General features: G+C 39.8%; 1 protein-coding gene across 1 annotated transcript in view; it reads right to left on the bottom strand.

Annotated features, from left to right (window-relative positions):
* Positions 1–26,826, bottom strand: part of tnfsf10l (TNF superfamily member 10, like) — a 49,449-nt gene that overhangs the window by 16,847 nt on the left and 5,776 nt on the right. Inside the window, exon 2 of the mRNA XM_067523454.1 lies at positions 9,533–9,682. Coding sequence (XP_067379555.1) covers positions 9,533–9,682 — 150 coding nt within the window. The remainder of the gene's footprint in view (positions 1–9,532; positions 9,683–26,826) is intronic.

The following is a 26,826-nucleotide window of genomic DNA, read 5'->3' as shown; positions in this document are numbered from 1 at the left end:
AGTAAGCTAAACCTAAACAGGCTGTACAGATGTTGTGAGTTTTGAATTACCCAGGGACCGTACTGCACAAACATTGTGTTATGCAAGTTATGCTCATCTGATTGAAATATTCTGTTGTGGGAAAAATCACATAATTGAACATACAATATGTCACAATAGCGCTGATGCTTCTCATCTTTAGTGCTACATGTTAAGAAAACTAAACTGAAAGAGCTGGGAAGTAAAGATGGAGGTAGAGGAGGCTTTTTTGGGGGTCAGTGCCGGACAGGAATTTGGCCTGAGGGATGAATGGGGACAGGGAGAGTGGTTGACGCCAGATATAGAAGGCTTTTGTGTTTGTGTATCAGCTGGAAATCACTAACAACACTGCAGCCCTCCACCCTTCAGTGTGTGTGTGTGTGTGTGTGTGTGTGTGCACACAGCATGTCAGAGACTGACATTTGCTTTTCAATAGCCAACTGTAGAGCAGAATAAGATAAGGAAGCCTGCTAAGAAGTCGACTTGTTTCTTTGGCATAAAACAAACCCCAGATAAAACAATCCTGTCACTCTATATACCCATGTTGCCATGGCAATGGCATGTCGTCCTCCATCTCTTTATTATTATTATTATTAATTATTATTTTTGGCTTGACTGTTTAGCGATATGATAATTATACAGGGTGAATAAATGGATATTTTGCAGGAGAGCAATTTAGTAGTGTTAAAAAATGAGTGGAACCATCACTTTTCATGAGGGTGAAATGGGAATGAGCAAAAAGGAGACACTGTTATCTTAAAATAAAACAAACTATGGTCAAAAGTTTAGATAATCTTAGCCAACTGAGGCATAGGATCATTGTAGTATCAAAGTTTTTTGAACTTCTAAAAAAAAAAAGAAAAAGAAATGTTCATGCTGTATGATAAATTGTGTCATGTGTCTCTTTGCCAGTTAATGTTGTAGTGTCCCCCTGGGGGTCAAAGGCTATTTCAGTACAGTCAGTTTACTTTCCTCTATGTATACATTATCTTTGAGTTCTTCCTCAGTCAAAGAACCCCTTTAGCTCCAATTCAAACTGTGCCCTCGTGAGACGAATTTCACATGGCAAACGAGACTAGCGGGGAGATGAAGAGAGCAGCTCCTCACTGTGTGATGTTAAAAAGGCAAACTAAAAACAAAGAATACACTTGTATGGGTTTTTTTTTCATTACTGCAATTAAATAAATGATACTTTGGCACAGAAAGCTCTTGAACATCCGGATTCCTCCTCCATTACAGAACACAAGTCATTCGGCTTCAAAGAGCAATTAAACACAGAGCTGCGCGCTTAGTGCTTTCTAAAGGCAAAAATGTCCGAGTCTGCTGCATGTCTGTCCACACCCTGACCAGTGATGTCAAAACAGCTGCTTTGCATCAGCAGTCAAAAGCCAAATATCTGGTATGACATCACTGCTTTGAGGCAGAGCAGATTTAGCGATACAGCACCAACAATATGTCTGTGTGAGACAAAGGGAGGCCAGCGCAGCTTTGTTTCTATACAGAAAGTGACCTTTTGATTAGAAAGAATTCGATGGAGCACGAGGTGTCACACAGTGCCAGTGACATCACTTCTTAGTGTTCATCTTTACATACTGTTATGATCATTATAGAATTACTACGATATACTGTAGGTAAAATGTAAAACTGCACTTTGTGAACTAGTTTTTGTTAAGCATCAAAGTTTACTATAGGATGTTTGACGCATATGACTTGGTCTTGTGCGTAGAAGACAGATGGAGTTGGGTAACTGAGGTCAATCTACTGACTCATCCAAAGCTCTCTGGAGGGTTCTTGTTAATATAGTATTTGTTAGTTGTTGTTAACTCAACCTTGTGAGAAGTTTGAAAGCTCTGGAAAAAAAACAGTTAGTTTGGCCTGTTTGTTGTTCTACTATTTTCAAAGTCAGGAAAGAACTTTCATGCCTGCCTTGAGGCCAACATCGATGTGGACTCCTGATGTGATGACTGGGTGTAATCGTTTAGCTATTTGATGAATACCATGTGATGTGGATGAAAGCTCCAGAAAAGACTAACAAGTGGACTGCGGGGTGGGATTATTTTTGTAAACTTGGCATTTACCCGAGAACATTAAATCACTGGCTTGTGGCCTTTTTCTCTTAGCATGTTCATCTTTTATTTATCAAGCATCGTTAGTTTTGTCTTCCTAAAAACGTGGATTTGTGCATGTTGATTCTGTCAGATACTTCATGTCTGCTAAATCTGAGTGTGCAGCAACAGGCTTGGATTGTCAGTCAGATTAAGATGCTTGCCGCCGGTACTTATCACAATAATCTTTAAGTAAGATCACTGGTAAGGATACACCACAGCTGAGACCCAGGAGAGAACATCTGAGGGAGCTCTAATACTCCTGCGGGTGTGTTAACCCTTGACCCTGTCTCAGAGCGTTACCCACCACTGAAACTGGAAGCTGAAAGCTGATGTATTGCCAATTACTCTCACCAGGTGCAGATGTTACAGCACTGTCTCTTAAACTGTGGGGGAGGGGGGCACAGTACCAGGGCAGAGATTTACTGGAACCTCCACTGGGGCTGAGAGCTTAAGACCTAAACTTAATGACACATGTGCCATCCAAAATCCATCCAACTACTTGCTCCTGCAGATTTCAAGCAATGGCGCTTCTTTGTCTCACTTTAAATCATTCACACGATAATGTTCACTTGCAAGACAAACAGTGTAAGGAACTGCTCCACTTCCTCATATTTCACAAATATGCAAGTAGAGGATGAAGTCCCAAGGAGTCCAATTCTTCACATGGGTACATCATCAAGACCGGAACAAGAAGGAAATTCCAGCCAAGAACAGCTTTACTGTTGGGATTTCTGCCTCTTATTTCCCAATCTGTAAGCCTCATTTTAATAAAAACTCTATTCCATTAACATTTACACAATTATATTTTAGAGTAAAACTGACCAATGTACAGGTCTAAACTGTTCAGACTTAAAATTACACTTTTTGAACCCTTACTTATTTTAGTGTTCCCTAAATGGAGCTACTTTCGGTGAAAGAACAAAAAGAAAATGAGTACAAGAACACAAATGCCTGATACTGGTATCAGTATCGGGCATTTCTAGGGCAGCCTCTGAAGTTTCAGTTTCTATTTGACTTAGAAAGACATAAAACCTTCGCAAAAGACCATAAACAGACTGACAATTTCCCAAAATGTTCGTGTCCATCGGCCCACTTTCCTAATAATACTTGTACTGATTCAGTAAGGATTAACTAATATTATAGATGAGTTTTAAATGACCGACTCCTACATTAATGTGATGGTCTGAAACAAAAGGCTTACTAAAGGGGAATACAGCAAAACTTATGGAAAACATTCAGCAGTTATATAAGTTATATGTGATGTGTTGAGCTAAAACATGTGGACCCACCAGGGTGGTCCTTTGTATTATTAATCTGAACATTTGGATTATTAACAGCGATTTCTTCAAGACTGAGATCAGCATTTTCTTTACCTCCTTTGATCTTCACACCATGGTGTTTAATAGAAACCTTATTGTAATCTTTTCTTCTTTTTTCCATCACTAGTTCACCACATTTGACCATTTTCTCATCTCTTGCGGCACCTTTTTTCCCTTGGCTTTCACTATTAAACTCCCCGTCTCTCATCTTCTTTTTTATTTCTTCCTGTCCAACTGTGCTTGTTAATTGCTTCTTTCCTTCTCATTGGTACAGTTTCCATTATCACCCCTGTCGTGTTTCACTAGTTTGCTTTCGCTCTTCCTTTACCAGCACAGACATCGTCAGCACGTTCAGCACCGTCAACATCATTTTATACCAACACAACTGCCATCATCACCTTCCTCTCTCATCCTCTAACACGCTTATTTCTCACATCATCATCATCATCTTCGCTCAATCACTCACTGGTTCCATTAAATAACTGTTCCCCCAAAGGAATCATTATGCAGAGGCCAAGAGATAAACTGCAGCTGAAAACAGTTTTAAACTTCCTCTTTTTATTAGGTTCCCATTGTTTTGTCTCCACCTCATGCTAAATAATCTGCCCCTGTCACACTCACTGCTTGTCTATCTCTGTTTTATAAAACTGACACGAGTGTGTAAGGCTGAGCCTGCATCCAGATCGCAGTTTGTCAGTGAAGCAAATCCAAGCATTTGTCTTTGGCTGAGGGTTTTGACCTCGGACTTTTTCAAATATCTGGCATCTTAATCCATAGTGAATTACAAACTGCTCTTCCTGCCATTTGCCTTCGTGCACATGAATGGACTCTGTTCACTGTTTCATTATCTCAGCAGCACTAAGGGATTAGTGTTTCCACCCAATAGGCCTAAAATACCTCAAATAGCAAAATAGCTTTAAGTTGCTGATTGGCAGAAAGCAGCAGTGATCAGTGCTTCCTCTCTGCACCTGTTCCCGCAACAGCTGGGACGCCTTGCAGACAACTGCTGCAACACGTCTGTACAAGTAGCTGTGGCCTGATTTGACCTATATTTGTCATCAGGAATGTTGCTACTGCTGTCCTAGTGACTGCCAGTAACCCTGCAGGACTTACCAGTAAAACCGCAGTAAATGAACCGTAACTTCTGGTCACTAAACATCACATCTGAGAGGAATAAGTTAGGTATTTTGGGAAATCTGTTTATTCACTTTCTTGCCAAAAGTTTGATACAAATCTCATATCTTCTCATTAAATTGGAGCCAGACTGTCAGCCTTATTCTGTTCTAGAAAGACAACCAAAACAATTGATCCAATCGCTGTCACGCCTGCGAGGGATTACTCACTCTCCTACTTTAATCAGACGCCAACCATGTAGAGTAGATAAGCAGCAGGATGCAAGCTTACAACAAATCAGTAGCCAGTTCAGTGAATCAAATGAGTTATTGACCTCTCAAATCAATCGTTTAGCAAAAATTACTGCTCCATGTCCACATTTATGAAGACAAATCTGTAACCGTAACTGTTTTAGCTGTCTGTTTAGACTAAAACGGCAGGTTCATTTCCCTAAAACAGAGCTTCTCCAAACCAGGATCTACTGTAAAGTGTGTAAATTTGAGACTTCTGGCTTGGTGTTGTAGTGTCTACAGAGAAAGTAGTAGACATACTGTTATATCGGTACCCAAATAGGAGGCAGAAGTGAATCTTTTTACTCTTAAAAGCAATTAGATGGGCAAAGATGTTGTTTGTGTTCACTTGTTCCCCAATATTGTTCTGTTTGTTCTGGGACAGACAGTGCTCCCGTTCAATGTACCATTTCTTCTTCACTTGTTTTCTGAGGCTGGCTTGATTGTCAGCCCTCCACACAGGGTCACTAGGAAAGTCACTCATAGAAATTTGCTTCCTCCAGCCTCCACTGTACCAACTGCTGCCAGCCAATCAGCAATGAAGTCGGTGGCGAGCTTCTACAGCGTCTCATTGGTCTGCTGATCATGAGCTGATACTCAGACCTCTTGCCTGCCTACACAGCAGGAGGCAAGTAGGCAAAAGGCCTGAACCTCTCGCCTATTGATGTCCTGTTATGATTTTGAAAACTGACTTCTTGCCAGTAGGCAAGAGGTTGAGAACTCTTGAGTGGCGTCCAGATTTTATTTTTAAATATTCTGCAGGAGCCGAGTGAAGTAGGAATTCAGGCCATTACATGCTGTTCCTGTGAGAAATTTACAGTGTAAACATTGTGAAACCGACTCCAGATTAGGTCCACATTTGTCTGATTAACATGTAAATTAACATGAAAGAAATTAATTTGTGGTTATTTAAGGCACTGATCGCTACATAGGATATGCACCATTAAACATTATGAAATTGGTATAATTCAATAATCAAATCATTGCTTTTCAGCCTTAGTTTTCATTTGTGTACATTATAAAAAAAGACATTTTATGAGAAAAAAAGTTGGTGCCTATTTGGTCTTTCAGCTCTGTCTAACCAACATTTTGGCTTTTCCACTTCAAAACTCTGAGATTTTAACTCAGTGACCCAGATTGACAAAGATCTACAACATGGTGTAGATTTCCAAAATTGGCTTTGAGGTCACACAACTGCAAAGGCAACCCACCAGGCAGCTCTGCTGAAAGAGACAGTGGTCAAAATGTCGAGGTTCATCCAGCAGTGTAATGAAATAATGACTTGTAAATTCGTTGGGACATGTGTCACCCGGATCAGCATGCTTTTTGTGCATTAACCGTTAAAACTGTAGAAGAAGGAGACATTCCTGTTCCTGTCCACTGAGGACCGCACGGCATGGAGCAGCAATCTCTGATTGTATCACACAAGTCGAGCAGGGAGAAACAGGGGTGAGGAGGTGAGAGGTAAAAGGAAAAGACAGGCTTAAACAAAGACAGACGGTGGTTGTGTGTGTTTGTGTGGAGGCTGTAGGAAACAAGGGGGCTGGAGATGCACAGCTGCAAGCAGCCAGACGCTGTGAGTGGGAAAAGTCCTTTTGGCTATGTCTGCAAGTAGATGACTTATATCAGTGAAGCGACTCTGTGGGCTTATGAATGACTGTGTGTGGGTGTGTGAGAGAGCGACGGGGGTTTCTCGAGCCTCCCAGAGTCACTGGTATTTTCGAGCTGATTCAACATATGCGATGAGGGTAGTCTGACCTTAATGTGTGTCAAAACAAAACCTGTTTACCTAGTGCATGATAGTAATGTGTTTTATTAGTGCATGTTTCTATTTTTGTGTGAGCGGCCATTCGACCCCCAGGTTTTGTTCTTGGAGCCTGGAGGAAACCATTTATACAACAGCGATTTGTGAGGAATTTGCTCAGATAGTGTTACGACTCCGAGGACAAACGGGTGGTGCATGGCCAACAGGTTTCAGCTCAAGAAAACTCAAACAAGTTGAATTTGATGATACGCATTTATTCATAACCCTACATTAAGAAACTGTTAGCATTAAAACTTCACAAACTCCACTGAGCCAATTCAAGGGCTACTTCCAAGCCGGTGCCTACTTTAAAAACACTTCTTTCATTTTAACAGTGAAAGAACTGACTCCTGGTCAGGCAAACTGGGTCCACATTAGCTTACTGTGACCAATGAGATCAAGTAAAGCTGCAATGTGATACTAGGGCAGTTAATGCTAGTTAGACAGCTAAAGGCTAATATTAGTATTGTAACTTCACTGTTGTTAGGTAGCTAATACTAGTTTATATCAAACATAGTCAGCATACATAGTGTTTCACCAGGGAGCACTTGAATTAAATCAAAAGCAAAACAGCTTATAATGACTTGCTGATTAAAGTTTTCAGGAAAAGCACATGGATTTAAGTCAGTTGACTGATTTTGTGGAATACATGCACCCTGGGAGGCCCGTCTTATGCAGCAGAGTTTGGTCTAAATATACAAAATCCTGATTTGGTTTGTGTTGTTCTGATGGACGGCTCAGAGGGCCACATCATGAAGCTTAGAGATGCGGACAGGGTCTGAATAGGGCATGCTTGTCTCTTGAGTCTTGTCTTCTTTTATTGTTCTTATATGTATTTTGTCTAGATGGCATTATAAGTGCTCAGCTTAGCTTAGCACAAGTCTGGAAATAGGGGATGAGAAGTAGACTGGCCTACACTAACCTAACTTCCAGCACCTCTGGAATTTTTTTTGAATAAAAATATTGTTTCTCACTTGTTTATTTTTGTAAATTAGTTTTATTCAGCCTTTATGTAACAACTGTACTCGACCTCTTTTTCTTCTCTCACCTTATACATCAAACATTTCCTCATTCCCTTGTCAGCTGAAACCATGGATGGGAATTTTTTTGCCCCCCCCTAAAAAAGAGTGAAACTAAACAAGCCTAATAGAAAATGAAACGCAACTTTATCTGGTTGTTATGTCACTGGACTTGCCTATAAATTTTAAAATAGCAGAAGATTAAACTCAGTAAACCCTCCCACACAAACACGGCACATATAAAGCGTACCTATGTGAAGCATGTTTTACTGGGATAGTTACTTTCTCAACACAGGTTACTTTCTCAACAACTGATTTGAGTTCATAACAACCCTGAGGTGACTCAGTCAGCCACCTGTAATAGGGCGCAGACCTGTATTTAACTGGGTTTGACTGAAGTCTGGCAAAGGGCCATCAGGGCATCGGTTCTTAAGATAAAGCTTTCATCAAAATACTTGGCATGCATAAGAAAGCATGTACACATACACACACACACAGTTTTAATTTGTTTGTGTGCAGACATGCTGGTAAAATACACCCAGGGACACAAAACACTGTTAAGTACAGACTTATGGAAAACAAAAGTTAGAGCTCGTGAATCTAAACTTTCAACAAAACAGATTCATTGGTGTTTATATCGTAACACTGGCAAAAGTAAAAAGTACTCACAGTTACAGGTACACAAAGTTTTATAAGGAGTTTTTTGCGATGTTGACCATGTGAATCAGAAAGTTATCTCCATACTTGAACACACACTCTAACAGGTCAACAGGTCAAGGATCAGGCTTGAGGTCAGTGTTGCAACCTAACGCCACCAGCGTCCGCCACCTCCCCCAGAAGTGAAGAAAATGAAGCAAATGTAAAAAACAATTTGAGCAGGTGACAGGCAAACCGAGACAAATGACGTGTTGTCATCCCTTTCCCAATATACTCTCTCAGTTCAGACACTAATAATGTTTCTCTTCCACTCAATCCATCATATATTACATCTCCCAGAAAGGCACACATTAATATGACGGATACTCACTGCCTTGTTTTATTGTTATTATTAAAAAAAGCCTACATCTGCTCTTTTTAATTATAACAATGGATTCCTGTGAAAAAATACATCCCAAAGGTTTAAAAATTTACTGCATAAACTCTTCACATGTTACTCACATGATGACTTTGTTTAAATAATGTGCTCTGGAAACAGTCAGTAGGGACCTGAAATCCCTCATCAAATCCCTCAATTTTAATTCAATTTGTTTGAGAGGAAAGCTGTCAAGAGTTTAGCTGGAGATGGTGTCACTTCGGGACAAAAAATGTCTTCTTAAACATGCCCCTCTCACTATATATATATATGTGTGTGTGTGTGTGTGTGTTAGATCCTGACAGCTAAGTTAAGGTTCCCCTGTACGATGACAAATAACACCCAATTTGTCCCACCCATAGCCTCAGCTCTGCACCAGTCCCCACACATGTTTCTCGGCTCACAGTAACTGAGCAGATTCCTTCATGCTGAAATCGGCGTCCATCTGTTCCTTAACCTTGGGTCAGCAGAGCTGCCCAAACAGACTTCATTAAAGCTTAGTATCCAAAATATGTAATTTGGGCGTAATGATGGTAATGATTATAGTCTGGATTTTATCATTTAACAACATGACAAAAAGAGGACATAATTCAGAATGTAAGTTTAATGAAATCCAGGTTTATATATATATATATATATATATATATATATATATATATATATATATATATATATATATATATATATATGTATATATATATATATATAATCATTAGCATGAACCTAGCACAAAATGGAAATGAGGAATCATGTGCTGTTAAAGATCTGCTAAATGTTTGTGGTTCTTACCTTGGAGATGTATGCTTTGATGCCTTCAGCCAGTTTGATGCAGGGTTCTCCAAAGAGCTGGGCCAGCTGGTCTGGGATGTCCTGTTCCTTGTCCAGAGCATTCAGTAAACTCAGGCACTTCAGCTCCTCAGTCACACCCTGACTACGGACCTGTAGGTCAAACATACACAAAACAAACAATTAGCGGGCACAGATATAAAACACTCTCCTTAAAAAGGTGACGGGGGTTAAATTTACTGCTCTGTGTTAAAATCAACCGTTATCCTGATGTTGATACAACTGTCAAACACACATTAAAATCCCAGTTTTGCCATAAAATATGACCTTTCATATCAACTACAATCATGCCTGTTTTTCCATATTGTAGGGAAAAGTGCAGAAAGTTCATAAAACAATTTAAAAGGAAAGCACCAAACAAATCAATGCAGGCCAAATAGAATTAATTTCTGTATTTATTCTTTGATATCATCCATAAACACCCACAACTTAACTATGTCTTCTCCATGTGTGATGTCACTCTTCCAGCACCTTTCAAATACGCTGCTACTTCAGTGAATCCACTCATTAGTCTATTTCTTCCTGCACATCCTCTTTTTCTAACTAACCAAATGTTTCTGCATCTGTTCGTTCTTTCTCTATATTAAGGATACGCTGAGTCTGTGCACACTTCTGTGCTTTCACATTTGAAACATAATCATCCTTGGGAGACACCACACAGTATATTTGTCTTAGTGTCACATTAGAAAGAAACGGAGAAATGAAAAAAAAACAACAGATGATGCTTCGGACCTGAGACTGAACCCGAGACCAAATGTAACCCCTTTGGCATACATGTCAGACAGGATCTTTTACTGTAGCTAAAACCAAACTCCTAACACTCAATGCACGAATGGCACTAAAGACTTTCTCCCGGAGTGAACATGTTATCCCATAGTATGAACTTTTTTAATAGGAGACAATTATATGAACAGTTCCTTTGAGAGCAATAGGGAAATTTGCTCTTTTCCCTCTTGCTCTGCTCTTTCCCCTTTTCCCTCTTTCCCTCCTGTTTGGCAGCTAATTCCTTCCTAAATAAGAAATGTTTTTTTAAGTAGTTTTGGGCAAAATTGATTGAATAACACATCTTTGGGAACTGAAATGTACAGTGAGGTCTTTACTGTGGAGTTATGTGCAGTGTGTGTGTGTGTGTGTGTGTGTATCCTTCAGGGAGGTTGTCAGCGTCATGGTCTGAAAGCCTTGCTAATGACTCTATGACAAGCACTGATGAGGAGAGAAAGATTACAGAGCTGCACTCCTTCACCTCTTCTCTTTATTTTTATTAATTTCTTTCCGCGTGACCCCCATTTTCTAATGAAACCAAATGTTTTCTTTTTTTTTTCTCTTTTTCACTCTGCGATAATGTTCATGTTGATGCATGAGTGGGTCTCCCTGTTCCAAATGAAGATAGCAGTGTGTGTGTGTGTGTGTGTGTGTGTGTGTGTGTGTGTGTGTGTGTGTGTGTGTGTGTGTGTGTGTCTGTGTCTGTGTATCTAACTGTGCTGGTGTGTAAATTAATTCTAACCGAGCGGGAAGGACAGTGGCACTTATGGGAAAGACGAGGGCCCTTTAGAAAAGACTGGGGCCACATCTCAACAGTCTCAACATGTCGCCCTGTCCTGAAAAGAATGACTCATGTTTTTGTTAGGTTCATGCGTCAGTTGAGGACAAATCCTAATGAAATACACATGTCACGGTTTCAGTCAGTGCACATTCCTGTTACAAGTTTATATCTTGGTTTAGGTCGACATTGGCAGTTAGAATTGTTGTGATAAAGCTGGAAACTGAACAGTGCGGCAACTGTGGAGGTCACTTTATTTAGTTTGCAGCATGCTCATGTATAAAACATTTTTTTAACAAAAAGCAGAAGTGATTTCAAATTTAAGCACATTGTCTGCATCAGCCACTTTTTCCTGCTGCGTAATCATTTTGTCTTAACCTCACATATCCATAAATTCAACAATGTTTACTACTGTGAAGAGTGAAAAGGAAGTAGAGAAGGTCATCATGGATCATCTGCATATAATCAGAACACTGTTGACTCTGAGGAGATACTTTGTCTATTGTTGGGGAGCATGTGATGACAGCTATCGCTGGCAGAAGTGTTGGGGAGGTTCACACATGCACGAGTGGATTTAAGCTCACTCAGTGCAACAAATGGATCGAAAGTAAGTTTGGTTCCTTTGTGGCGCCTCTGCCAAAACACACTCCCTGCTTTCGGTGGTTCAGGTTGAAGGATTAATTGTTACTGAGGAGTGTCTGTGTATGAGAATAAAAGGTTAGACTTTCTCTCTGTGTGTGTGTGTGTGTGTGTGTGTGTGTGTGTGTGTGTGTGTGCGTGTGTGTGTGTGTGTGTGTGTGTGTGTGTGTGTGTGTGTGTGTGTGTGTGGGTAGGTAGGTATATGTGTGTCCATTTGTTTCTACAGGGCAAGTAGGGAGTGTTTGATCTATTATGGGAAACAGTCTTGTCCATATTAGTATGGAGATAAAGGCTTTACACACTGCAGCACCAAGCTGAAAACAAGATTAGGAGAAAACTCAAGGCTCCATTAGTATATAGAGCCGGGGGCAGAGGCTAAACCAAGTTCCCTTTATTTAGAGTTGCACAAAATAGCATTTCTCTATGTTAAGTAAATGAACAGTAATTTACTTCTTGTTAGGAAAATAATTTGTTTGCTAAGACATCATCCCATATAGTAACCTTGTTTCACCTTATTCTGCTGCTTTAATGTATTTCTCTATTTCAAAATCCAAGATACCTGCTGCCATCCACACAATACACTATTTTCTGACTATTGTCTGTGGACATACGGTCTGTGCTGTAGACACCATATATAGCTTATATACAACAAATACGGCATAATGCGTTGTTTAAACTTGAACTGGAACAACATGGATGTGACTTCATGTGAACAAAGTCTTAAGGTATTATCAGCTCATACTATTACAATTAGGCTACTACAAGCCTGAGGAAGATGTGCCATTTATCCATTAATTAGGTCTGAAGATATTTTAAAATATATATATATAAACTTGACATGCTTTCTAGACTGTGTATGTAGAAAATTTCACGGGCATCCAATAGTTATGAAGATATTTCAGTCTACACTAAATCGTCAGTCTTACAGCCACACGGCTGTCGTGGCAACAAACTCAATGAGGTTGAGACCTCTAATATCACATTGAACAGCTTCCTGGGAGACTTTAGGATCAGTGAGACACGTTTTTTTGTCAGACTTTATTTACGCGCATTTAAAAGTATGCTCAGCAGTTACTTCTGCGTTCAGTAGTGTGTAATAATTTTTTCCACACTGAACAGTCTGGTGTCTGGCTATAACTGTAAATCAGCACCACCACTAACAGATCCAAGCTGGTTTCTAGTGCTTCCAAGTTTAGTCTGTCTGAACAATCCTTTGCTTCATTTATCATCTACATTTCTGATCCTTTCAATCTCAGCCATTTTCCGATCATGCTGTCGGTGGCGTGCATTATTATTCTAAATGATGAGGCCAAAGACCTGATATTGGATCTTTAAGTGACTTTCATCAGTTATTTCCTGTGCTAGTGTTTTTGGTTTGGATTGCTGTTGGAAAGCAGAGAGGAGCCTTTGAGACGTTCTGCAGGCCAGTAGAGAGATGCCTGCCTCCAGAGATGGGGCCTCTTCATTACGGCCATACCATGGGAAAATGCAAAAAGAACTTCTTCATAGGTTCCAAACAGAAGTAGTCAGAAGAAGACCCCTACCTCCCCTCCTCACGTCTTCTGAGTGCTCCCCTGACAGCAGTTCTCTCTGCCAAATCCTAACTCCTAACTACCTCCTGATCCAAATTTGTGTAAGCACAATCACAAATGCAAATAAGAATATGTATAAAGAAAATAAAAATAACAAATTGAGGTGAGGCCCTGATTTCAAACTTCAGCACAAAAACATCAATTGGTGGTCAGGGGCACAAAGGGTGGTAAGTGCCCATTATGCATTTTATCAAATCAAGTAAAAATAATGTTTTGAACATGTTATTGCAATACAGTGATCAAAATTAAATAATTTAACATAAACATGCTACATTCATATTACTCTAATGTGTTTCTCTTTTGCAAATCAGACACATGCCTCAGATCATTTTTCGAGTGTAGGAACGAGGAAGCTTTCATCGTGTAGCAAGTGAGGTCTTAGCAGGTCTAACACCAGCTACAGCAGTCCTTCTCTGACACGTGGAGCTACCTGATAGTGACAATCGTTAGCAAAGAAAAACGGATATGGTTGTGGGCATAGTTACATATAAAAGGTGTAACAGATTGGTGGCTACGTCATTCCAAAAATGAAACACTGGTTGGTAGTTGTATTTAAAATTACGGTCTACACTATCTGAATAGGCTAAACTTATTCTAAGAACTGGTTTGCGTCTCCATGTCATTACATCATATATGTATCAGATTTCCCAGTAATGATGGTGCCAAGAACAACACCAGCATCCAGTCAAATTAACCAGTGTGTTATACAAGAAATTACTTATAACAAAACTTGATCAATGGTATTTTTCAATAAGACTTAAAAAGACTACTGGCTATGTCCTAGTAGCACATCATCTGCTTTGCATTCTATAAAAACCTACTTAACTCTTCTCAGAGTGGATATTTCCTATTTGGTGGTCTTGTCCCCGGAGTGACGTATGTTCTCAATGTATTAACTGGATTGTGCTTCCTTTCACTCCTAAGCAGTGAGTCTGTTTAGTGGCCAAACACAGGCTACCACATGTTAAAAACATTCGCAAGACACGTGAGCTGATGTGAACTCTGTTGCATTGTTTACTGTAGGTATGTCGAGATTGTCCGTGGACGAATGTTTGGGCCCGAGTCCTCCACATGCTCTTAGCGGAGGAATTTACACAAAGGAATAAACTGAATTTTAATATATATCAGTTACCATTATTTCTGTGAGTGTTGAAAGGTGAAACACTTGTATATGAGCGTGTGAATTAGCACTGGCAGATGTAACACATCCTTATATCTAAACAACAAAGCGGTTGGCCAACACAGCCATGATTTGATCTCCTGATCTACCACCTCTATTACAGGCAGCTCAATATTTGTGAACAACTTGAGTCCAACACAAAGATTGTTTATCTTTATCCCCATTTTTAAACAACATGGTTGGAACTCGCAGATGTTTAATCAAGTTCTGAGAAGCCAAACCCGGGCCGTGCTGTCCTACCATCTGTTTTGGCTTTTTTTTAATTTGGGGTAAGAAAATAAAGAAAATATTTCCAACTCTGCCCCCTCATACTTTGTCCATTACTTCACTTGGTGCAACACAGTCCTGTCATTTGTTGATATGATTTAGGCAAAAAAGGAGCCCTTGCTGCTAACCCCTACACCACTGGGCGGCCCTTGTTAACATCATTTAACACCACCTTTATTTTCAGAGGTTTGGTTATGTTATATGCATATAAAATAACAACATTCCCGTAGACAGTCCCTTTAAAACATAATCAGCTATATATTTATTCGTGTGTACTTGTTTTCTCACCAAATTGCTTTGCGATGGCACAGCAGAGCTGCTAAAGGTAAAATAAACTACTGTTATCCAAATACAAGAGCTAAACTGGGATAGTCCCTGTTGGTCTGCTTTTGGAAATGAACTTCGCTGCACCAAGAGGGAAACTCACACAATTTAAAATGATCTATGTGCTTTTTATCCCCACTGAGCCAGAACTGCATGATTGGGCTGTGGAGAGACTCAGAGGGAGGAAGGGTCCAGGCTGACAGAGCTCCTGTGATCCTGATCCCGAATCTCTCAGGAAGCAGTGAACAATGCTTCACTGTTCCCTCCCTGAGTGAGTCTATGTCTGTGTGAGTGCATGTCCATATGTATTTAGTGTGTGTATCTGTGTGTTGCCTGTCCTCATTGTGTATGTGCAATAGAGTGACTGCGTGTGCATGTCTGTGTGTGTGTGGCTGCCTCTCACTGGACACCAAACCCTGAAAAGAATATTCAGAGGGCCACTTAGAAACCCAGCTACAACTCAGTGTGTGTGTGTGTGTGTTTGTGATGGTCTGGAAGTTCCTTGGCAGTCCAAACTCTCATTTGAAGGGATTAGGAAGAGGAGAAGGAGGCCACGCAACTCAAATCCTGCAGTCCAAAGGTCTGAACTGAGAAAGAGTGAGAGAGGGAGAGTGTGTGTGTGTGTTAGGGGGGTGAACAGCAAACATGGGGAGAAAGAAGGAAAGTTAGCTGTATTTCAGTCAGCTTTTTTCTGTTTTTAAAACAGACAAGGCAGAGAGCCTCACTAACAGTGGCACTGAACATAAATCACTTTACCCAAACACAGATGCAGGGGGATGCACAAGTACAGCACAGTGCAACCAGCTTCAGCATGTTAGGTTCACCTCTGCTGTGTAAATCATGCATTTGGTGCCTGAGAGAGTAAAGCTTTTAATCAGGCTTTAGGTGGAACTGGGAGATACATTATAACAGACTGTCTATTATAGCGCAAGCAGATGTTTAATTTGTCTTCAAGCAGAAACAAAACAAAAAAGTAAAAAAAAACACCCAAAACTGGTTTTAACTAAAGTTTATCTTGACTTTAATTAATCTGCTTTTTATTTTCTCAATTTTTTGATATTTATTGATTTATTTATTTTTTTCTCAACAACTGAAACCAAAGCTCCTCAGTGTTTTTTAGCTTCAGTTTGTGAGCTGTTATGTTGTGGGAAGAAATGAGACCTGGGAGAAACTACAGATCCTGAGCTATTGTAGAGAAAGTCTTACTGGTAAATTGGTCCCATACATGCAATGTGATTTATGACCTTTGCACTAAGAAATTAAGATGACATTTTGGAAAATCACTTTTGCTCTTTATCTGCACTATACTGTACGTCTTTAGTGGAACCTGATGAAAGGGAGCTGTTATAAACCGCACCATTTTTACATAAACCACAAGGGTTGTGTGTGTGCTTGAGCAACAAGCTTCTGGTGATTGTGTGCATTACGAGTGCAGAGGTAGGAATGACTTAATATATGTTTTTATTTGCCAATGCATGTATGTGTGTGTTTCTGTACATGCTCTTTACTCTGTGTGCTTGTGTGTGGGGGTTAATATCCACGGCTTGCTGCAGCCCACATGTGATTGCATGTGTGTTTCTGCAGCTTTATGTGGAGCCTGTGTGTGCGCGTCCTTCCAACTTTATCACCCCTTCAGGCTGCAGTGTATTTGGCAGGAGGCCCGGGTGGTGCCGCCTTTGATTTATGTGTTAAAGTTGTCAGATTCATCCCTGCTATACGTTTTAATGACCGACTGCTTTTTCACCAATCCATCATGTTAAAGAGCTACCATGTCGCGCAGTGTTAGTTATTGAGATTTTGATTGCCAACCATACACAAAGGTATTTATGAGAGTAAAAGTACAGGCCATTTTCATCATGAACAGTGAATAAACTGTAAGATTCCACCTCAATTCACGGTGTGGGCCAAGATTTTGTCTGCAGTGAAAAGATGAAACTCCCCCACAGGAGGCCTGCCAGACCCAGCACACGTACAGAGTAGCCTTCAGGGGTGTACTTTGAAAATGTGAGCCAAAGGCACAATCCATTAGAGGGTTGGGGAACAGAAACCACTCTTTTTAACATGGGTTCATGCAACCACATGTGTCCTGGCCTTACCTCACATGCCAGCATCAGTTTGCCTCAGTGAGGGAGCCATTGTGGAAAGTTGAAGACCAGGACATTTGAAATAAAGAGATATCAAATCTAAATGTGCACCAACATAATAAGAGTGGTACTGTGGCTTTAGCTCTGGATACTGACTCTGTCTTATTGTGCTGCTCTGGATTGTAATAAGCACGTATAAAACTTTCAACAGCTTTGGAAGCTTTTGCTGAAATCGCAGTTAATCATGAATCATGAATCACGAGGAAGACTAAGTGATGGTGGTCTAAATGTGAGTAAAAACCCACCAAAATGTTTTAAGTCCACCTTCTCTTCCCATTTTAAAGAAGCTCTTGTCTTTCCCTGAAACGCCAGTCATCGAAGAATGTAAGTTTGGTCTTTAGTAAATTTCCTCAGATAACAGCAGCAGGTGTTTTAAAATGCTGCGATGAGTTGGGTTTGTCAAGGTCAAGACTGGAGTTTAAAAAAGTAAAAGAGCTCATCTACCAAAGCCTCGACTCATGTGATGCGAGGGTGGAATATTGCTATTTAACTCCACATTTTTAGGCATTTCATCGACCCCCTCAGGCGGAGCACAGAACTGAAGGAGACTTCATTGTGGACAATGAAGTCTAAGAGCACTTTCTGGATGTGCTGGTAACACTTTTCCCTTGTAGATATCCAAGGTCTTTTATCTAATATCTTCTGTGGCCAAGCTCCAGTGTCACCAATCTGCAGCTCATTTTGATTTCATCTGTAGGACGAATCATAATGTGGGGATCAATAAGACGTCATCGCTGCTGGTAAATTTTAATCAGTCTTGCCAGAAAGCCAGATTTTGGATTGCTGTTTTTTGTCTACAGCCTCTCTTTGAACATTCATTTCTGGTCTTTCTGACTTAAATGAGTGTGACTTTTAGTTGAACGCTTCAAAGTAATCAAAAAGCTACTCTGATTGTAGCGTAAAATGTGAGGGGATTTTTCTTTTCTTGATTTTAATCACACCATGCACAATCACAGAACAAGAACTGTCTTGAAACTAAAGGCCGACTCAAAATCACTGCAGATCATGTGAGAATAAAAAAAGTCTCATGCAGAGCAAACAGTGCAGCAAATAAAAAACTCATTACATTCAAGTATGTCTCATTCGACCAGATTCAGCTACAGACATGGCTGTCAAAGCATTTCCATGCAGACAAAAGTGATGATGAGTTTCACATTCTGTAATTTTCGGGAACTGAAGACTTTTTCCCCACTTCATACTTCTCATATTTTGTAGCTTCAAACCAAAGCAAACAAACTACATTCTATACACATCAGAAAGTATTCGATTGCTCTTTTTTAAAATAGACATAAAAAGACTTGACGTATGGTCCGCACATGCTTTTTTTCTTTTACCCAATTCATTTTAAGTCAATCCAGAAGATAGTCTGCTTCTGCTTAGATGCATTAATGACATTACTGGCAAGCGATTACTTCCTTTGTGTCCGGTGCAGTGTGTGTTTGCGTGTGAATATCTAGGCTTTTCTTTGTGATGAGGAATGCTGCGAGTAATCTACTGAATAAAGCCTTTGCATGTGTTTAGTGATAATTCTTTTACCTGTAAGCTAGGTTTCAAATCCATGTTTGTGTATGCACGGTGGCGCGCATGCATTTGTGCAATTGTCTGCAAATGTCCCTCTTCGTGATAATGTACACAGCTCCACAGCAAGACAGCTATTACCACTCCCAGCTTTTGCACAAGGTACTGTGACCTCTCTTTGTCAAATCTGCTCTTTTGGATTTCATCCAGTTTAAATAGAGACATACAAGAGCAGGGTGGACTTTTTAACTTCTTTGTCCGACTAAAACAATCGAGAATGTTACTGGTTGAATGTTTGGTTTAAAAAAAAAAAGGCTGGTAGAGATCCTTTATGATAAAGACACAGACTTTAATAGAACTCTGCTTCACGGGAGTGTAGGCTGGGTTATCTATGTTAGTGGCATTGAGAAATTAAGAGTCACTATAAACTTTCCGCTCATTCCAAGGGTTAAGTTTCTGGTTCTCATCAGTTGGTTGAGAATGGATGAGACAGATATAAAAAAGTAAAGGAGGAGCCTGAAAGAGGTAAAGAGCAAGAAGAGGTCAGGACTTTCCAGTTTGTCTCTGTCACCTGTGCACACATACCAATGAAAATGCTCCAGGCGACTGTGAGTTGATGTGAAAGAGACAAAGACAAATGAGCTGTGGTGAGAGTTATCTTCTGAGTTATGCAAACTATAAATAATTCCAATACTGGGCAGTGAAGTTTTACAGAAAACAAAGCTAAAATCAAAACTAAACTAAAAGGTGCATTCAGATGAGACAATCATTTGCAAGGTTATCACCAGGAAACAAATGCCAGTGATAAACTGGGTGGGATGGTAATGATAACTAATTGACCTTTGTTTTTCTGCAACACTGTGTGAACAGAAACACCGGTAAACACATGATTTTTTTTTATGATTGTCCTGACAAGGGTGGCACCAATCTGGTGAAGCCTCCATACAACTGACTGGCACTCAGTGAATGTCAATATTTTGTTATCCATTCGGACCCAACGGTACATCGTCTGTCTGGAATTGTGGACTTTAAAGGCAACTAGTAGTTGCATTACTAGATACACTGTGTATCGGTTAGTATGTGTCAACCAATGTGATTGAGGCAAACAGCTGGAGATCATTTTGCTAGTGTATAGTTTCATCTGACGTAAGCTCTAACTATTTGGCTTTAGTTCTCACAAACATACAATTATGCCTAAACTCATGATTATGTTTTCTATTACTGGACAATTTCATTGTGGGTTGTATTTAAGAAAATTAAAGTAAAGAAATTATAAAACTTAGAGGCCAATGATTGGGCCAAAGAATATGTGACGATGTTGACCAAACAAAGAAAACCTAGGGGAACCAGCCAATGTGTGTGTTAGGGCCTGTGGGTGGGCAGGTACAGCATGGGTGGGCAACTGTCAGGGTGGTGAGCAAGTATGACTCAAGAGAGTGGGGCCTTTTCAAGTGTTATAGTAATGGGACTACTGTAGCTGATCTCTGTTTTCTCTGGTAGAGTCCAGACCTCCCCACGAGAAAGGGAAAAGGGCCCTTCATGGCTGAAGAAGTTACTGTAGTTAGAATGACTCCAGCCAGCCACAACACTAAAACCCCCCGGTGGTATCAGAGATGTGGATGATCTGTGTATATTTAGATAAGTTTAGATACATTTGAAAAAGAATGAATAAGGAAGATAAGATATTAAATGCTAACTAGTGCATTTTGTCTCATACCGTGTAATTTCCATTATGGTTTTATGAAATCAGCCCAGAAGTGAGGGAGTGGACAAAAAGCATTAAGACCATTTTACTACAAACTGTATGTAAATTGCATCTTTAAGCAACACCGTTCATTGTGTGTTTGAGGTTTTCTATGCAGGAATGAGCGCCTGCCTGCCTCAACAGCCACTGTTTGGTCACTGGTCACTGGTAATCACAATAAACACAGTGTTGACTTGTGGGTCCTGCTCCCTACACTCTTAACTGAGGTGTTTTCTGTAGGTGATCATTAGCGACTCTGTAGAAGTGTATGCTCATCTCAAACTTGCTTTGTGAGACAAGCAAGGTTAAACCTTTGCACTTTGGACAAACAAACTGTACCGAGGTAAACTCTTCACCGCTACAAACAGTTTAAACAATTATAAGTTGTGTCAATACAGCAGACAAGCCCAAAATTCATCAAGAGTTTCGGCTTTAGTTAATATATTTCCTTGACTAAAAGGTCAAAGGTTATCATCAGCTGTCACCACTGCTGTGACTGATCATGACGCTGCAAAGCCTTGAGGCGGAAGCAGGTTAAAGGTTCAGATTTCTTACTGAGGTTTAATGAATGTGAGCAGGAAAGCTTTGATGCATTAACTTGTAACTTAGACAATCATCATCACTCTATAGCATTTTCAGATGACAGACAATTTCCATGAGTTTGAATCCCACACATCGTTTTATGAATTTATGATTATGATATTATGTACCATCACGACTTTGATCAATCGGTATAATTTGGTAAAATAACAATCCTCTGCCTGACTTTCAACTCAAAACCACACCAATCTGACAGTGTTTAACAGCTTTTCTGCAGCTTATGTTTGTTGACATGCTTTAAATTTGCCGTTCAGTCGAAGCCATTAGGGCAGCGCGCTGAGAAGCATCTCATGAAAGCAGCCTGTGCTGCCAGCTCGCACATTTGCCAACACTTAGAGGCCAATGAACCTGTTTGTGATCTGAACTGATGGGATTCTTTGCCACTATTATGTTGTTTCCAAATTCCTTTGGCTTTCTGAGAATCTACAGAACGATGGTGAAGTTATTCTACTTATTACTGACAACCACACACCTTCTTGCATTTGAGAATGTCAAGACTGTCAGCTGCAACTTGCTGCATGTTGGAGGAAATAGGCTTTTCCGAAAAGAGACAGCCCTTAAGTCACCTCAGAAAACTGTTCCTACTCATCCAGGGGAAAAAAAAGAAATTTAATAGCTCCATCATCTGTTTGGTTTGTGATCAAATTCCTGCAAAACTGATGGCGCCCTCATTACCCTCAGCCCACGAGGTACCCTTGTGTTTCTGTGGAACCATTGTTTTGTCAAAACCTTTTTTTTTTTTGCAATAAATCTCTGGGACAGTATTATGAAATGAAAAGAATTTAAAAATAAACCTTCTATTGGCTCTTAGTGACTAAAGTCTAAAAACAGCCTCTTGAATCTTTAAAAACTCTATCTAGTTGTTTCTCCACTGTCCCTCCTCGTTCATAATATTTTGGAAGCACCAAGGCCTGGGATCCCTTGTTTTTCAGTCAGCACAGAAACACAAACCTAGATTGGACATATGTTTTCATAACACTCATGCAAGATTTTAATCTCCTCTACAAGAGGCAAAGCTAGTAGCTATTTCAGGAAACAGGAGGTCTGTCTTTTTGTCCAAACAAGAAGAGCGTTTTAATGTTGGGGATTGGTATATTTAGATCTTTGCAATAAACAAGTGAGGTTTCAATTAAGACACTGAGTTTTAGTCATCTAAGATACAAGAGCCAAAAAATTTACTTCTTTGAAAGTCATGACTTATGTTGATGTAGATCTAAATACAATAATTTCAGTGATTCATTGAGCCGAATTTCTTGAAAACCTGATTTGCTGTAATCTAGAAACTGAGCCAACATCTGCTTTCTTGCTCGCTCCCAGCTCTTAACAAAACAAAATCATATCAAAAACGACAGCAATATTTAGAAGTTCAACCCTGAAGGGGAAGCTTTGCTGCCTGACATGATCACGATTTCAACTCTTTTCGTAGAGCTGTTTTTATTAATGTTTTCCATTGAGCGGCTGCAGAGAAAAGCCAAATATGTGCTTAGAGGGTGACTCATTGATTCATGGATGACCTGCGTTTGCACATGTCCAAGCCTTTTAATAAGGTAGTGCTGCGCTATGAAACATGAAGCTACAAATTAGCTTCAGTCTGGAGCCCAGTGTAGTTGAGGAAGTGGAACATCAACGATAATGTTTTTTGTGGTTTGTGATCTACGAAAGCAATGACGATAGGTTGCAGCAGGCTTTCACGGGAGGCCAAAACCACAGTGTTCTTCACAGTCAATGGGACATGAGGGAGACAAAGGGGCGGCCAACACTAAGGTTTATACAGGAGGCATCTGCTGTGGAAGTTGGATATGAGTGGGTGGAAAGATAGAAAAGATAATCTGGCTGAGATTAGAGAACAGTGAAGAAAAGTGTTCACTTGTTGTTCAATTGGTAGAGAAATGAGAGCTGACAGAGGGGGGACAGGGGGTCTTGTTACCATGTTCAGAGTCAAAACACTGATATCGGAGAGTGAACAAGACTGTGTGTGTGCGCGTGTGTGTGAGAGAGAGGGAGGAAAACATTAGAGCAGACAGATTTTCGGCTGACACTAACAAGCCGTCCTCCCTGTGCCAGGACGGAGACGTCTGCCCACTCCCAGGGTTAGATCAACTGAGAAATTTCCATCCAATCAACCACTGCCTAATCAGGTAACACACATATGTTATGCCTCCAGTAAGATGAACAAAAAGTACATGTATACATACAAGAATTGCTGTACACGCATACAGCATCAACACAGGTCGAGAAAGATTTTCCCACTTGACAGTACAAAGAGCAATAACTAGTTATTATTATTAATAATAATAAGTCAGTGGTGAGGTGAACAGAAGGACTTTCCAGTACATTTGCAACACCTAATGATATGTGGACATATTGCGGTATAGAGAGAATTGATGACAAAAGTAAAGCCAAATGCAAGCTCTGCTGTGCTGAATTTACATTTCTTAAGAATATTTTACAAATTGTGCAACTGGCACTGGCAACTAATGAGGTTTTATATATGTAGTAACTACAATGTTACCTGAAGTTCACTTTGTCTTACAAAGCTATTTTGACTTCATGTTCCTGTGTAGACTCTACTGTCCATGTTGTCTGTGCTTCTCCATCCAGGATCTAAGCCCGAATCTTTGCTTTGTTCGTCTTCTTGTCCTTTTTAGCCAAAGTGCACCGTATTAATCATCACCATATTTGTTTAGCAGGAGAGCAGGCAATAATTTCCCTTATTGTGGAATTTGCTTAACTGCAATGGATTATTAAGGATTTTACTGTCCATCAAGTCATTCTAGAAGCAAAATAGTTGTATCAGTACTCGGTGTCAGCAACTTCTCAAATTTTAAAACATACAGAATTAGATAAAACAAGACAAAGAAAAGCAGAAAATCCCTAAATGTGAGTAGATGGAACTTGGGAATATCCCATTTTTGGGATAAAGAATGATTGTAACTGATAATCAGAACAGTTGCTTATTATTTTTGTTTTGATTGATGATTCAGTTGGTCAATTAATAATTTCAGCTCAAGTGGCGACTGAAAAAAACATTCAGGGTATTTGTGATATGGCAGCTCAGCTCTAACATTACATTTTTGATGCAAGTGGAAATGTTTGTCAGGGTAACTTATTCTTCAGCCGGTTGTTGACATTTCCATGTTTCCATTTCTTACCAGGACTGGAATTCTGCATTCAAGGCTTACTGGTTTTACTGAATGTGATGGAAGCCTAAAAAGGCTCTTTTTCTACTCCTGTAACGCAGCTCCACAGCTCTTTCTCGGTAGGAATTTCAACAGACTTCAAGACAAAGTTTTGCAGCTGATGACTCTAACAACATGCTTAATAAGCTTTTCCATACAAAATTGTGTTAGAAAAACTGAGATTTTTGGCTTATAATGATCATGGTTTGAGGGACTCTATTCTTTATATACTGGCCTTGAAGCATTAGCAGGCAGCGTTAGAGCAACCTGGAAAACAATTTCAAGTAATTTCCATTTCACTCTTTTCTTGTGTCACCCTCAAACAAGCTCAAGGTCAGGCCACAGTTTGATCAGACATGTTCCTACAGGGCAAAGCAGCTTTTTTCTCGTTTACTTTCATACATGTACAGAAAGTGTGAGTATTATGTTACCATATAATAGGAGCCATATGGTGACCGTGCAATGGACATGGAAATTGATGGATAGAGATGGTAACACTTTATAAATTCTCGATCAGTTTTTTCTATTTACCTCAACTTACAAATTTTCCTCAGACAAAAGTAGAAAATAAGTAATTAGTTTTTATAATCCTTGTAGCTTATCAACTGAAAATGATTTACCAACAATCTTAATAACCTGGTAATCATTGAAATTATGTAGAATTTCAGAAATGATAACCACACCTATATTCCAGCTTTCCATGACTCTGCAGTCAACATGGCATAAAGATAATCAAAAGTTAAAACATAATATTGCTTCCAGGTGAATAGAAAGGCCAGCAGGCTATTAGGAGCTTCAGCGTCCTCAAATCTAAGTTAGTAGCATTTATCAGCACTTTATAGCCATGTCGACTGAGCAAACACAGTGATAACACACAGCCCAGAACCAGCTGTTGGTGCACGCACACACACATACACAGCTGTAGCCACATCCTAATGAGCATTCCAATATGGAAATGCAAATATCCAGCTTTCACGTGTCGAGCTATTAAACCAAACCTGAGTGTGGTGTGTCAGTATCTGAACTCATCCGATGACATATGATTCAGCAGCAGACTCTTCATCTGTTCAGTTTCAACCTACAAACTCTCCTTATAGCAGCTTTCCTCTCTCCATGTTTCGTCTCGTTCAGCTTCACTACTTCCTTATATATTTAACATTTTTGTGACTTTAGAGCATTTGTTCATATGTTGTGGTAAGAAAACTCGACTTTTAACAACAATGGAACTAATGTAGTGTTTGTGTGTAAGGGGGAGGTGAATTAAACTTAAGTGGGGGGTGGATTGATCATGAGCTGACTTGAAAATGAAAAGATAACTCTTTAATATCAATGGTGAAAACCAGGACATTTTAATAACAAAGATGATGAGCAAAACAATGCGAATCCGACTCGTAAACCTGCTCTACTTATTAAACATTATGATTTCTGTTTTTGCCTTAGTTGCCTGTTAGGATAAATATAAATTACTGTGTGTTTTAAACTGCAGCTGCATTTAAAATGGAATAGAATTTGCATGTGGAGACTTACTGTGGGACCTCTCGACGACATGACAGTTTAACAGTGACAGTTAAATGAGAAGATCAATGCCACTGTCAAGCCTAATGCAATATTGTAGCAGAGCTTAGCATAAATTTAAAAAAAAAAAAAAAAGATTTACAGTGGAAGAACAACTAAAGCTCAGTAACTCACGTGTTGTATCCAGCTTGTTCAAGCATTTAATTAAACCAATACTCTGTGGTCTTGAATATCACAACTGCACACGGCTTTGCTCCAAAATAAATGTTTGTTATGCTAAACTTTAACCTCCTAAATCTTGATTTTAGAAAATAAAATTCACTTTGCTTACAGTTTTTTCAGTATCTGCTTACTTCAAACCCAGGATGTGAACCCCAACAGGCCCACCATTACTTCTTAATTTCTTAACACTTTAGATTTCACAGTTACTCAACAAATGAATCTGACGCGTTGGTGCTTTGGGAGATCTCAGGTCTCTCTTGACTAGGAGTTGAAAAAAAGTTCACTGGCCTTGAGTCAAAAAGTTTAATTTGTCCACCTTTTCCTCTTATATCCAATTTAAAGGGACAGTCCGTTAAAAAAGTGAGGACCTAACATTCATTTTACCTAATCTTAACTCTCTTAAGTCTATACGCTGTTATGGGTAAAACCTCCAAGCTAGGCCCTCGTCTCTTTTATCTACAAGGCTCATTATCGTCCACTCCTCTTCCGCCTTCACTTATGTCTCTTTCAAATCACTTTCTCCTCTTTCCTCTCTCTTCCCTGTGATCAGTGCTTTCCCTTTTCATCTTCATCCAAATGACCTGGCTATGAAAACACAGAGTGTGCATTCAGGTCTGTGCAGAAATGCAACGCTGTGTCTCGGGATGCGTTTTCCAATGGATATGTGCCCATAGGTGGAAACATCTTCTGTTATTTGTGTACACTGAGATTAAGAAATCTTAAGAGACTATCTACCTGCCAGCTCATTTTGGTCTTGTTATCTTCATTCAGCC

Source organism: Channa argus, chromosome 12 (genome assembly GCF_033026475.1).
Source record: "Channa argus isolate prfri chromosome 12, Channa argus male v1.0, whole genome shotgun sequence".
Taxonomy (NCBI): Eukaryota; Metazoa; Chordata; class Actinopteri; order Anabantiformes; family Channidae; genus Channa; species Channa argus.
The sequence above is the reverse complement of the archived record's forward strand: the minus strand, read 5'-3'. Positions and strand labels throughout refer to the sequence as shown.